The sequence below is a fragment of the Pituophis catenifer genome, unplaced genomic scaffold (genome assembly GCF_029215685.1).
Source record: "Pituophis catenifer annectens isolate HBS135680 unplaced genomic scaffold, rPitCat1.0.hap2 SCAF_8, whole genome shotgun sequence".
NCBI lineage: Eukaryota > Metazoa > Chordata > Lepidosauria > Squamata > Colubridae > Pituophis > Pituophis catenifer.
The window spans coordinates 72962024-72976381 of NW_027256888.1; the positions used below are offsets into that span (position 1 = coordinate 72962024).

The 14358-nt window shown below is 41.8% G+C and overlaps 1 protein-coding gene across 1 annotated transcript in view; it reads left to right on the top strand.

Annotated features, from left to right (window-relative positions):
* Positions 1-3570: 3570 nt before the first annotated feature.
* The window catches only part of SCD5 (stearoyl-CoA desaturase 5), a 43645-nt gene continuing 32857 nt past the window's right edge, over positions 3571-14358 (top strand). Inside the window, exon 1 of the mRNA XM_070948652.1 lies at positions 3571-3973. Coding sequence (XP_070804753.1) covers positions 3748-3973 — 226 coding nt within the window. The 5' untranslated portion in view covers positions 3571-3747. The remainder of the gene's footprint in view (positions 3974-14358) is intronic.

Here is a 14358-nt window from a genome sequence, read left to right on the forward strand (position 1 = left end):
TTGTGATTAGTATCGTTGATTGTATTTTAAGATTGTGAATGTTTTATATAATTTTATCTTTTTAAATTTAATAAAGTTTGTTTTTTAAAACTAAAACTAAAAAAACCCCCCGAAGTTCAGCAATATCCGAATGACCACAGATGGCATATTCCACTCTAGACTATCCTGCTGTTCTGAAGGACGTTGTATCACAAGATGTTATTTGACTAGCTGCAGGTAGTCCTTGACTCACAACACGGACCGTTCAAAGTTACAACGGCACTGAGAAAAACTGACTTATGACTGTTTTTCACAATCATTGCAGCATCCCTATAGTCACGTGATCAAAATTCAGATGCTTGGTAACTGGTTCATATTTATGACGCCTGCAATCTTCCAGGGTCATGTGATATGACCATCTTTTGTGACCTTCTTACGAGCAAAGTCAAGGGGGAGGCCAGATTCACTTAACAACCTATCCAGGGGTGGGATCCAGCCGGTTTGGACAGGTTCAGACCAGTTCGGGAGAACTGGTAGCTCCAGCAATCAGCTGAGAGCGAACCAGTTCACTCTAACGATCAGCTGGGCCTGCCCACCCACCCCTGCGCTATACCGATCTATATTTCCTTTGTTTGAAGCCCAGCTGATAGGCGTGGTGGTTTTACTCACCGGGGCTGCAGTAGAAGGTAAGTTTTAGAGCTGTTTTCAAACGCACTGTGTGTGCACGGAGCACAAAGCGTGCGTTCAGCGAACCGGTTGTTACATCGGTTGAATCCCACCACTGACCGTATCACTAATTTAACAATTGCAGTGATTCACTTAAAAAAACCTGTGACAAGGAAGGTCATCAAATGGGGCAAAACTCACTTAACACACCTGTCTTGCTTAGCAAGAGAAAGGTTGGGCTCAATTAGGGTCGTACGTCGAGGACTTCCTGTATATCGGTCACCTGTGAAGCATGGGAAAAAGTAGGGAGGAACTGGGCTTGCTTTATCTATGTTTCCTGCTCATTCTTCCTTTTGTTACAAAGATGTCTGGACAGCATAGTGAAGACTGATGTAGGACATGGAACTGTGAGAAATCTTCTTTGTCTCTCTCTCTCCTTCAGTTTTTTCTTTTGACCTTGGTCTGATTTTGACAAATAGCAACCAAGATGAAACTGTTTCCTGAATTGTGTTAAAGTAGCCTGTTCAATCTGCTGGGAATAGAGTCTGGAGCCTTAAGGTCAGCAACAGATTGAGAAAAGCTGCCTTATACATTGGCTCGTATCTGACATCAAGGACATCTGAAACAGATTGTTTCCCTCCTTCCCACATGCTTTTTTTAAATATATATATATATTTCACATCCTCTGATAATTGAGATTGATTATTCTCTTCTCTTGCAGCATCTCATCCGTGTCTAGTCTAATTTGGGGTTTTAATTAAAGCGACATTGGGATCAGATAGTCTTTTGTGAAGAATTTGGATAAATGAAGTGTGGGATGTACAAAATGGGTAAGACATTAAGTATCCCCCATTTATATAAATCTGCTGAAGAGCAGTTGAGTAATCACATTAAAGTTCAGCAAGGCTTCCTTTAGGGAGGCTTGTTTATAAATTACAGTATTCCAAAATCTAATGCAAACTCTTTTTTTAAAAATAATATGGTAGCTAGCTCATGCAGTCAACAGGAATCAAAAACTGACTCAAAGGCACAAAATAATAATGTATATTAGTTTTGAATTTAATAAGAAGTATGAGCCATTCAAGATACATTCTACCGATGTCGTTTAAATTGAAAGATATAACTATGGGATTTCCTTTCCCAGATGATAATTCAGATAATCCTCCAGCTGTCTTTCTGCCTGGGACAGTGGAAGCTGTAGTCCAACATGTTTGGAGGTGAATGGGTTGAGGAAAGCTGTTAAACACCTTGCATTACAGATTATTTTCGGCTACTCCCCTTATCTGTCTGCTTCATAACAGCGTAAATCAGCTTTTCTGGGCTTGGTGCCCCTGTAGATATTGGACATACCTTGATGACATATTTATCATCATAGTTCAATGAAAGTCCTAAACTGGGGGATATGGATATGGCATGTTGGTTCTTCAGTGTTTCATTGGAATTCTTATACAATGATAGATAGATAGATAGATAGATAGATAGATAGATAGATAGATAGATAGATAGAGGTAGGTAGGTAGGTAGGTAGGTAGGTAGGTAGGTAGATAGATAGATAGATAGATAGATAGATAGATAGATAGATAGATATAGAGGTAGATAGGTAGATAGATGATGATGATGATAGATGATAGATAGAAAGATAATAGACAGATGATGATAGATAGATGATAGATGATGATGATGATAGATAGATAGATAGATAGATAGATAGATAGATAGATAGATAGATGATGGATGGATGGATGGATAGATAATAGATAGATAGATAGATAGATAGATAGATAGATAGATAGATGTAGATAGATGATGATGATAGATGATAGATAGAAAGATAATAGATGATGATAGATGATAGATAGATGATGATAGATAGGTAGATGATAGATAGATAGATAGATAGATAGATAGATAGATAGATAGATAGATAGATGATGGATGGATAGATAGATAATAGATAGATAGATAGATAGATAGATAGATAGATAGATAGATAGAGGTAGATAGATGATGATGATAGATGATAGATAGAAAGATAATAGACAGATGATGATTGATAGATGATAGATGATGATGATAGATAGATAGATAGATGATGGATGGATGGATGGATGGATGGATGGATGGATGGATGGATAGATAGATAGATAGATAGATAGATAGATAGATAGATAGATAGATAATAGATATAGATATGATAGATCCCTGCATCTGAATTGAGATTGCTTTGATCCTAATAGCAAAGACCTTTCTTGCAAAGTAGAAAGGTTCAAAATATACTAAAAAGAGCGTATTCCATTCTTGTTTCCTTTGGCAGACCTACACATAACCTTTCCCCATACAGGATCTGGCTTGCTTCACTGATCACCCTAATAATCCCTTTTGGTTTTTTAAAATCACGGTTTGGGCACCAAGCCCCCCCCCCAATGCCTTGGGCTACTCCTAATCCCCAAACCCCCGTCTTCTTCTCTCCGTCTGATTCCAGCTGCGTCAGAACACCTCCGTGGCCTTCTTCTTTGTCGGAGCTGGAGGAGAATGTCTGTCTATTCAGCCTAACTAACCGATAGGTACCACCACCAAACAGTAGCAGCAGAAGGCAAAGATTCTGTCCTGCTCTCCATCCCCTCCCTCCTTCTGAATCCCTTTAAGAGCACGCATCTGATTGGCTGTAGCTATGCAGGGTTTTTCTCCCATTCTTTCTCTCTCTCTCTCTCTCTCTCTCTCTCTCCTTCTCCCCCATCACCCCTCCCCGGTTTTTCATCCTCTGTTACTGAGTTGTTCAGCTTTGCCACAGCAGCAGCAGCATGAATAATATGCTGGCAACAGCTGTTAGATTTCAAGTTGAGCATCCCTAGATACCTTTGAACAGCAGCTCTGGGAAGGAAGAGAACAGAGAAAGGGAGAAAGACAGGGGAGGAAGGGGGGAGAGAGAGAAAAGGAAACCCGATCCCTAAACAAAAAAAGAGAATAATAGCTTTCATCTCCCTTTCTCCCCCTTGCCTTCCCAGTCCCTCAATCAAAGCACGAATTGCTACCGGCGTTTGCAGTCCGTGAAGGTCCACCACCGAGTGAGTAGTGGTGTGGGGTTTTTTTGGGGGGGCAGTCATGTCGAAGCTAGGAACCAAGAGCATGAGGGATGGAGAGACAGACATGTCCTGCAATGGACAAGCCGAGAGCCCTTTTGGATCAAGAGAAGAAGAAAGCAAGCAGAAAGTGGAACCCAAGCAAATAATCGTGTGGAGGAATGTCATCTTAATGGCCTTGCTTCACAGTGGAGCTGTGTATGCCCTTCTTCTCATTCCCAAGGCCCATTTGTATACGCTGATCTGGGGTAAGTTTCTTTCTTTTTTTAAAAGCATTTTCCTCCATGAGCGAAGGTTGTCTTGCTTTCATGAAATTCATGCGATTTGGGCTTCTTTCACAGGTATCTGTTCCTCAGGAAACTTCATTCATAATGGGGTGCCTGTTTAAGAAGGAAAAAAAAAAAAAGCATTACTTTAGAATTATTATTATTGTTGTTGTTGTTATTTTGGCTTACTGGTACAAAAGGACTGGCTGGATTCAGTAGATAAAAACTTCCAGTTTCGTTCCAAGAATATCATTCCTGCTTTAGAAACATTTGAAAAAAATCAAACTCTTGCCATTTATTCATCCAGATTAAATAAAACTAATCTGTTTTTGGTGCTTTTCTGAACAGATTAAAATCTCAGGTTTTTTTACTCATCAAACAGGCCTGAGCACAGCCTGATTCCTGATTAATCTTATAACTACTGGATTATTTAGACAAAAGAATAGCCCAAAGGTAACAAATCTGCAAGAATTAATCTTGTAAACGCCCCCCTTGAGGCAGCCTGGATGGGCTACCTACATCCAATTTTACCTGATAAAATAAATACCATACAGCATCTCATAAATATTTTGTATTATAAAGGTGTAGTATATGAGAAAAGAGGCAATATTAGTAAGAAAAGGTTATAATAAAGAAACCTGTTTCCATATTTAAAACTAATGAGATGAGGTTGTTCTCACTGATTTGTAAGAATTCTATTTTTTTTTTTTAAGAAGCTGGCTTTCAATATTAGAATGTTTTTCATTTTCCTTTAGCAGGTGGTTCTTAGGGAAAGCTTTTTTTTTAAAAAAATTCACCAGTACTTGTCCAGTTTTTACTTTGTGATGCATAAGAGTGTAACCATAGTGAAATCCTATACATGTCTACTTAAGTAGTCACATTCAATTCATTTATTTGAATTTATTTCAGGTTTATTATTTGAATTTATTTCCAGGTAAATAATTATAGGATAGCAGCTTTCAGGAGAAAGCTGAGGAGAAAGAATTTCAAAAAGCTGATGAATAATTGCAAGCCTCAATAGTTGTGCTTTATGCTTTTGAAGGAGCAAGCCATAGCAATATTAAAGATTTTTCTACATATTTCCTGCAGCTGAGGTAAATGTTCTTCTGCTTTCTGAATATTTTTCTTATTGTGTCGCCAGCTCCTTTAATTTTAGACAATGCAGGGAGATAACTCAATCTGCTGCTGCTGATTGCAATCGGCTGCCAAGACAATTGATTTAATTCAGTGCTAGCCTAGCAAACCAAATTTCACACCAAGATGTGAAAAGTGATTTAAAAGATGACACCGGACTAAATTTAGTCCTGTGCAAACTGTATAAAGAGAATGTGTTTGTGCATCACAATTGTCTTTTTTCCTTTGCTGTTGAATAACTATATATCGAGGTTTAGCTTGCTCTTATTTCCATTATGCTTTGCAGGCTGATATGAACCCAACAAGGTTTCGACAAACAAAATTATAACGATGGGGCAGGGAAGAAAGCATGAAATAATCAGGGACCAAGGGACAAAACAAAGCAAATGGAAATACGTACAAAATGGCCCAGATTCTCAGAATAGGACATTTTTCTAAGATAATTATTGTAGGGAAGGCAGATCAGGATTCAGAACTTCCTGGTTTGACTAGGTCTCGTTCCATACCACTGTCAAAGAGAAGTCTATTTCCCTTTTGGATGGATTGAAAATATGTTCCTCTTATAATCCCAGGGTATGTATCCCTATTGTGAACCAACTGGTGCATTTTGTTCTCTGCTCCCTTCTCACAACTGTTTGCCAGTGTAAAAAAACACTTACAGGCTTCTCCTAAACATGAGAGGTCTGGAGCTGTGCAACATTACACTGGTGTTCACACTAGTTCTTTGTTTCTTCTGTGTGGAAATTTTTTCTTTCCCCCTTTTCCACGGCTAACCCTGGAGAAATAGAAATGAGGAAAAGCTATCATATTTTTAAATGTGTGAACTGGATCTTACTCTTAAGCATCACATCGAATGGTTTGGAGTCTATTTCTTTCTCCTTTAGTGAAGAAATGGTGCTTCAGCTTTTATTGTAAGGATAGGCTAGAGATGGGATTCTACCATTGAAATCCAGAGATTGTAACTCATAAAGAGCCTAAACCAGGGGTGTCAAACTCAAGGCCTGGGGGACGGATCTGGCAATTGGGGTGCTTAGATCTGGCCCGTGGGCCCGCCCTGGAAACAGTGAAGGACTGGCCCGTGGTGCCTCTGCCAGCAAAAATGGAGCTCGGGAGGGCCACTTGCAGCTCGCCCGGGGTCCATTTTTGGCTGTGGTGGCCTCCTGCAATCCTCTGCCAATGAAAATGGAGGTCGGTGAGGCCACACGCGAGCTGCCCAGGTTTCATTTTCAGCCGCGACAGCCTCCTGCAGCCCTCTGCCAGCGAAAATGAAGCTCGGGGAGGCCACACGCAAGCCGCCCAGGCTCCATTTGCAGCCGCGACAGCCTCCTGCAGCCCTCTGACAGCGAAAATGGAGCCCAGGTGGGCTGCACACGGCCTCCCTGAGTTCCATTTTCACTGGCAAAGGGCTGCAGGAGGCGTCGCGGCCAAACATGGAGCCTTGATGAGTGATGTTGAACTGGCCACGCCCACCCTGATTATGCCCCCGGCCACACACACATGCACCCCAGCCCCCCCCCCGAGATCAAACACAACCCTAATGTGGCTGTAAATGAAATTGAGTTTGGCCTAAACTCACCCCTGGCCTAAACCATCAGAGAGCCATCAGAAATGATGGGCCCAGTAACAAAACCAGGATAAGTCTTTTCATTTCTACCTGGTGGTGGGATTTCTTTCCTTCTATTATTAGAACAATTTATAATGAGCTTTTTATCAGTTGAAGAGGAGGAGGTGTTATGAGACGCCAGGTTTAGCATATGGGAATGTTCTGTAAGATACATTTATGTTGTCTATAGTTTTATAAACTGCCAGAAGGTATCAGATGGAAAAACTGTTTTATAAAGACCCAAAGAAATAATGAACTGGTCTGTTGGGCCTATATTTTCTGGAAAACTGCGCTTTTCTTTTAAAAACATTTTTTTTATATAGCAAGGATCATCCTTTTCCAGAAATTATCATCCTTTTCCAAAAACTATGAATGAATATCCTGTTTCCCTGAAAATAAGACATCCCTTGATAATAAGCCCAATCGCACTTTTGAGCGCATGAGCTAAAATAAGCCGCCCCCTGAAAATAAGCCCTCCCCGAAAATATTTAACTGCATGCCCAGCTGGTCCCCACCATTTCCTCTGGTTAGGGTTAGGGAGACAGAGCTGGAAATCAGGTAAGATGGTGTTCTGCCCCAGCTATGGACCACAAAGCACACAGCACACACAAAGTCCGTAAAAATCTTAGTTTACTAATTAAGGACTACTAATGAGCTTTCTTAGTAGTTGTTCGAACACAAGTACAGTTTAAATCAGTCTTTTCTGAACAAGGGCTGTTAATTTAACTTAATTAACAGCCACCAAGAGTCCAAGGAATAATAATTCAATGCTGAGGCACAGTCTTTCAGATAACCGTAAGCTTACTGTGGTTGGCAGAATGCCCAGAAGCAATTTGCAGGAAAAATAATAAGAGAGAAGCAAGAGCCGATCAGATGTTTCTGGAGTCAATACATGAAGGAATATGAATGAAGTTGTTTTCTACAAATTGCCTCAGTCGTCATCATTCCTTAAATAGGCTAGGGGAGTGGCCAATTAGCCCCAAGCCTTACTCTTGAGGAGACCTTCTCCTGAGGAGCCATTCCTGCCTTTTGGCAGCTTTGCACGCCCGTACATTGAGAAGAGGCTCCTCCTCTTCTTCCTCTTCACTTATGAGAGCTTCTGGAGGTTCTGAAGGCAGTGGCTGAATCCCTGCCTCTGGCACCAAATCTTCTCCAGCCTCCTCATTGTCTGACTCAGGTGCCAGCTGCACAGGCTGCTGGCGAATCACCACACCAGCCTCCTCACTGTCGGAATCAGCTACCAGCTGCACAGGCCGCTGGCGGGCCACAACAGACGGCAAGAGGAGCCCCGTCTTGCTCCATGTATCCCAAAATAATAAGACGTCCCTGAAAATAAAGCCAAGTGCTTATTTCGGGGTTAAAAAAATATAAGACAGGGTCTTATTTTTGGGGAAACATGGTAATTTTTAGGAAACTATTTGCAAATGAATCTTGGTTACGAATGAATGTTGCGAATGAACCTTGGCTGCTCAAGAAGTCTTAATTTTGTTAATTTTATTTAATGAATCCTCTTTTTTTTCCCCTTGCAATAATAATGGTTTTCCTCTTGAGGAAACAACACGTTTCTAATCTCCTATCCCATTCTCATAAGTAACTCTACATCCCTACACTTTTTATTTGCGAAATATCTTTTTTTCCTGGGAGATTAACACACTTGTCTTGGGAAATAATGATTAGCTAAAAAAAAAATCCAGAATTTGCTGGTGTAGAGGTGGAATAAAGGAAGGAAATCATTTATTAATGAGGGATCAGTGCCCTTTGGAAGCAGTAAATCTCTTTCTTTCCCACCTTAGATCAAGAACTTGTTCTTATAACAGTTGAGAGTTATAATTTGTAAGCTATGTGGAATGTTTATAGAGACTAAAAGGTGAAGCACTTTGCTATTCTTCTCCCCGTTTTAATCTTGGCACAAGATCCATCACTCTTGAATACAGATGCCTTCTTGGAAAAGTTCCCCAGACATTAAAAAAAAAAAAAAAGACAATTTCAGAAAGCTGGCTTTGTCAGTGAGATTTGATGACTGAAAGGTGAGCACTTTGGAGGATATAGCCATAGCCCTTAGATTTATATACCGCCCCATAGTGCTTTGCAGCACTCTCTGGGTGGTTTTACAATGTCAGCATATGGCCCCCAACAATCTGGGTCCTCATTTTACTGATCTTGGAAAGATGGAAGGCTGAGTCAACCTCAAGCCAGTCAGGATCGAACCCCTGGCAGTGTTGTGATCTAGACTTCCTGAGTCATTAAAACACACGAGTAGTCCCAAAAACCTCTTTTATTTCAACAGCTGTGAATTACATTCATTCACAGCTGAGTCCCAATTAGTTGCAAAAAGTCCTTCGGGAGAAATCCTTCGGGATAATACCAACCTTTATTTCCTTTGACACGCTGCAAAAGACCTACTTGGCAAAGCCCCACGGAGTCCAGAATCAAACAAAGATGCCGACTGGGAACAGAATTAACAATGTTGCTTTCCTGCAAAGGGCCCGCGTGCCTTTGCCCCTCTTTTAAGCCTTATGGGAGGAGCCAATCATCTCCAGGCCTTACTCCCAAGTCTTCCCTTTTGTTTTAACTGTTCTTGCCTTCTGGCAGCTCTGCACATGCGTGCACTAGGAACAGGCTCCTCCTGTTCCTCTGCCTCTCTGCTGTCCGACTCTGGAGGCTCCAGAGTCCGCACATAACTCCCAGATGGCCCTGGCCCCATCTCTCCTCCGATGCAGAGCCCTCATCCGAGCCTTCCCCAGACTCCAGGACTGGCCCATGTTTCTCCCCAGCCGCCTCACTGTCTGTCTCTGCTGCCAGCTCCGCTGGTGGACCACAACAGGCAGTGGGCAGAGTTTGCCTGCAATACTGCATTCTAACCACTGTGCCTTCAGGACTCCACCTGAAACCTTGCTGCATAAATTTGAGACATATTAAATGGACATGGTTACAGGTGATGTGGCTGCTTAAAATATTTGGAGAAGTGGGAATGGAGCAGAGAGATGGAGAAAGAGTTATAGTGCCTGTTTGATTAAGTCAAGGGTATCCAACCTTGGTAACTCTAAAATTTGTCGACTTCAACTCCCAGAATTCCCCAGATGGCTGGCTGGGGAATTCTGGGAGTTGAAGTCCACAGGTCTTAAAATTGGACACCCTTGATTTAAATCAGGGGTGTCAAACTCAAGGCCCGTGGGCCAAATCCAGCTTAGATCTGGCCTGTGGGGCCGCCCTGGAAAAAGCGAAGGACCAGCCCGCAATGCCTCTGCCAGCGAAAATGGAGCTCGCAGCCCTCCCGAGCTCTGTTTTTGCAGGCAGAGGGTTGCAGGAAGCCATCGCAGCCGAAAACGAAGCTCAGGAGCCCCTTTTCGCTGGCAGAGCCCTTGGGCCACCACAGGCGTTCCCGACACAAGTGACATCGAACTAGCCATGCCCCCTCAAGGTGAAACACAACCCTGATGCGGCCCTCAATGAAACCGAGTTTGACAGCCCTGGTTTAAATAGTTTGATAACATCCCATCAAGTCATTGTTGGTTAGTGACCGCATAGATAGATTCTCTCCCTGATGATCTGCCCCAAACCAGGTCCTTTGACTCTTCCAACAGTGCACTCATGGCTACTATAACCGAATCCATCCACCTTGCTGCTGGTTGTCCTCTTCTCTTTCCTTCCACCTTTTCCAGCACTAGAGCCTTCTCCAGAGAGCTGGGACTTCACACTGTGTGTGTGAAATAGGATAATTTAAACCTGCTCATTCGTGCCTCTAGAGCAGTGTTTCTCAACCTTGGAAGCTTGAAGATGGGTGGACTTCAACTCCCAGAATCCCCCAGCCAGCGCTGCTGGCTGGGGGATTCTGGGAGTTGAAGTCCACCCATCTTCAAGCTACCAAGGTTGAGAAACACTGCTCTAGAGAGAATTCTGGATTGATTTGTTCAATGATCCATTTGTTTGTTTCCTTGGCTGTCCATGGTGCTCCCAGGAGTCTTCTCCAACACCAAAGTTGAAAGGCATCAAAACACTCTTCCTTTCCTACATCTTCAAAATCCAACTGTTAGGAGGAAAATCCATCTGGTTCAGTTCCAAGCTGGGAGATAGACCCTGGAAACATGGAGGCTGATTGGAAAGATGGTTTATTGCTGAAGCAGAACCTTATGTGATTCTGGGCAGTTGACAAAATGGAGTTGAGAGTGGGTGGGTTTTAATACCTTCTTTGGGCTTTGTATTTGAGCTTCCTGTTCCTGTGCGAGAACATGTCCTTTACTATTCTATTGGCTGTTAGATTCCTATGGGGGTCATGTAGGGGTCATAGCTGGTTCTATAGGCAAAAGAGGAAATGCAAATCCTAGGTCTTTGTCTGAGCTAATTTTGTCAGCCTTTTCTTTGTTCTTATCTGAGTATCTGTCTTCACCCAGTCTTTCTGAATGGATTACCAAATCTGCATTTCTAAAAGTTGGCCTCCTCAGTTTCTGCTTGGGGCAGGGAAATATTCTGCCTTTTTAATATTTCCCAAAATGTTTCATTCTTCGGGGGGGCGGGGGGGGTAGGTGCTAACTTTCTACACAACTTTCACTTCCATAGAATGTATGGCCTGCACAATTTTGATCTTTGTTTAAATTAGCCTAATTGATGTTGTTCCTGTTGTTTTTCTAGTAAAAAAAAAATACTATATCAGAACTCTGCTGGGTATATTGATCTAGAAAATGTAATTATTTACAATTATCTTGAAGAATGAATTCCTTGAATGACAATTAAGTGCATTAGGCCAAAAATCCTATTCAAGGGTTTTTTTTCCCCCTTTGTTGGCTAATTTAAGAAGAAAATTCTGGTTATCTCACATTTTCTCATAACAAGTAGCATCATTCAGCAGACCTTGGCTGATTCTCCAAAGCTAAGCAGACTCAGATTTAGTTAGACCTGGAAGGATGATCTCTATAATTTCTTAGGACTATATGCCAAATTGGGACCTAAAACAAATTCTAGAATATGGCAATGGCAAACTACTTCCATATGGAGGTGTCGAAGCAGTCCCCAGGATTTTCCTAATAAGAATCTTTATTTTTATCTCTTTGCTCTGCAATACCCCAACAGATGAAGGCTCTATATCTCCAAAAATGAGTATGTGCATTCAAAGAAAGGTAATCTATGACATTGAGGAATAACAATAGGCTGCCTTGCAAACTTGCTAAGTCACATTAAATATAATACACTCAGAATTCCCCAAAGACTTGGATAATTTGCAGTAGGTATTGCTACAAAATACAATAACATTTAATGATGCAATTTTATACAGAATCTGACTGTTAGAAATTCTGTTTATATAAAGCACCACACAGAGCAAACAAAGAGTACAGTCACCATGTGCTTTACTGCTCAACTATCTAACTTGGTTACAGGAAACAAAAAACTCTACTTAAAACAAAAGAGCATAGAGCAGTGATGGCTAACCTTTTTGCCATCATGTGCCAAAAGCGGGGGGAGCGCATGGGGTTGCGCGAATGCATGCCCACACCCATAATTCAATGAGCACGCCACACACACACACACACTCCTCCCGCTTTTGCCACGTGATGGCCTGGTGGGCCCGGTAGTCCCGTTTTTCGCCCTTCCGAGGCTCAAGAGGCTTTCTTGGAGCCTGGGGAGGGCAAAAGCGGCCTTCCCCACCCTTCCCTGGAGGGCCTCCGGAGGCCAGAAACAGCTCGTTTCCCAACGAGAATGTCATCAGCTGGCCGGTACACGCATGTGCGCTGGAGCTGAGCTAGGGCAATGCTCGCGTGCCCACAGATATGTCTCTGCATGCCATAGGTTCGGCATCCAAACTTGTAAACACTGCCATCTACTGGCTAAATACTACTGTAGTTGTTGCATCAAAATACATTCCAACAACGAATTCCAACACTTACCCTTTGACTCCATTAGTGGAATGGAAGTGAGAAGCATTGATCATGGCTGTCTATGACTTTAGTCTAGTGGTTAAGGCACCAGGCTGGAAATCAGGAGACCAAGAGACCTACTGTCTCCTTAGGCACAAAGCCAACTGCATGTCTCTGGGGCCAGGCCCTCTCTCTCTGTCCTACAAAAGAGACAAGGGCAAATAAATCACTTCTAAAAAATGTTGCCAAGAAAACATCAGGGAGTTGTTTCTTTCAAGTTCTCAGGAGTCGAGGCAGGTATTTATATATATACAGTTCCAAAAGTTGAAATACATTCATTCTGTCTTGTATGAGGCAGTTTACCTGACCTATATTAATTTTAAGTAAAGGATGGGGCAGCTGCGTGAGTGAATTAGACCTATCAGGAAACGTATTTTTTTCCCCCAAGGCTAGAAATATTTGTATTCATTCGTTCTTGGTCTAGTTCAGGCAATATATCTCTTTTCTGGAATTGCTTTAATTTGGGCTACTTTCCAAGATGCTGAAGGACAATGATGGAGAGGAAGGAAAAACCCAAGGTCATTGTAGCAAAGCAGATAATAAAACATTTGAGAGTTTGTGCATGAGAACAATAACACATAAAACATGCAGAGTTTCTATTCTTTTGGGATGTGCTTTACTGAAGTGCAGAGTGGAGTGTTAATTTATGATAGCCAAATATCAGAAGAAATCCATGCTGCAGCCTTTCAAACTTTATTAAAAGGCTTTCGGGAGCTCCAGGTGGCCCATGGCAGGTGTCGTATTGTGAAACCATTTTCAACGTTGAATGAAAAGCCATACAATTCCAGAAGAAAGAATTTGAGACACTCCAAACTCTTACTGAAAGACTTTGCTTGTATGTACAGACATAAAAGCAGAATGTCAAATGTCAGCGTGCAACCATTAAAAGTAGAAAAATCTTTTTTTTAAAGATTTTTATTTTTTTTCCTCATAAACATATCTTAAATGTACAGTTTCCTATCTAACATACATATTTTCTTTTAACTTTCATACTAGTACAATCTTCATCCTAAACAATTTAAGTATATTCGGGGTTGCTCTTCTATCATTTCATCTCTCTTGTTTTACAACAATCCTTCTTCTCCCTCTCCTCTCTTTCCTTTCCCTAAAAGTAGATAAATCTGAGGAAACCATGGGAAAGCCAGATCTTTGTAATTTGACTCTTAACCATTGTCTTGTTAGGTATGAAGGTACGAAAACAATTAATTAATTAATTAATTCATTCATCCATCCATCCATCCATCCATCCATCCATCCATCCATCCATTCATTCTGGACTGTCGCAGCCAGATGTTCAGACAGATTTGGCATTTTTGTCCACCTACCGAGCCCTTTCCAAGCAGACCTGGGATAGGCAGAGGTGGATGTTTGATGGTGTTAGAGGTGTCATCGCAGGACGTAAGCTCTTCTGAGTTTGCCTTTTGCAATTGACTGATGGTGATTTTGTCAATTCCGATGGCGTTCAAATGGGACTTCAGTTGTTTTGGGATTGCACCCAACATGGCCATTGCTGTTGGTACTACCTGTGTCTTCTTTTGCCACAGTCGTTCTGTTTCTATTTGCAGGGGGTTTTTTTGTTGGTTTTTTTGTATTTGGTTATCTTCTCCAGTTCTTTCTCTTCTCTTCTGCTCTGTCCAGGTACTGCCAGATTTTTTTGGTCTTTCTTATTGATAATTGTTGAGTCTGGGATGTTATGGTGCAAGTGCTTGTCTTTTTGAAGT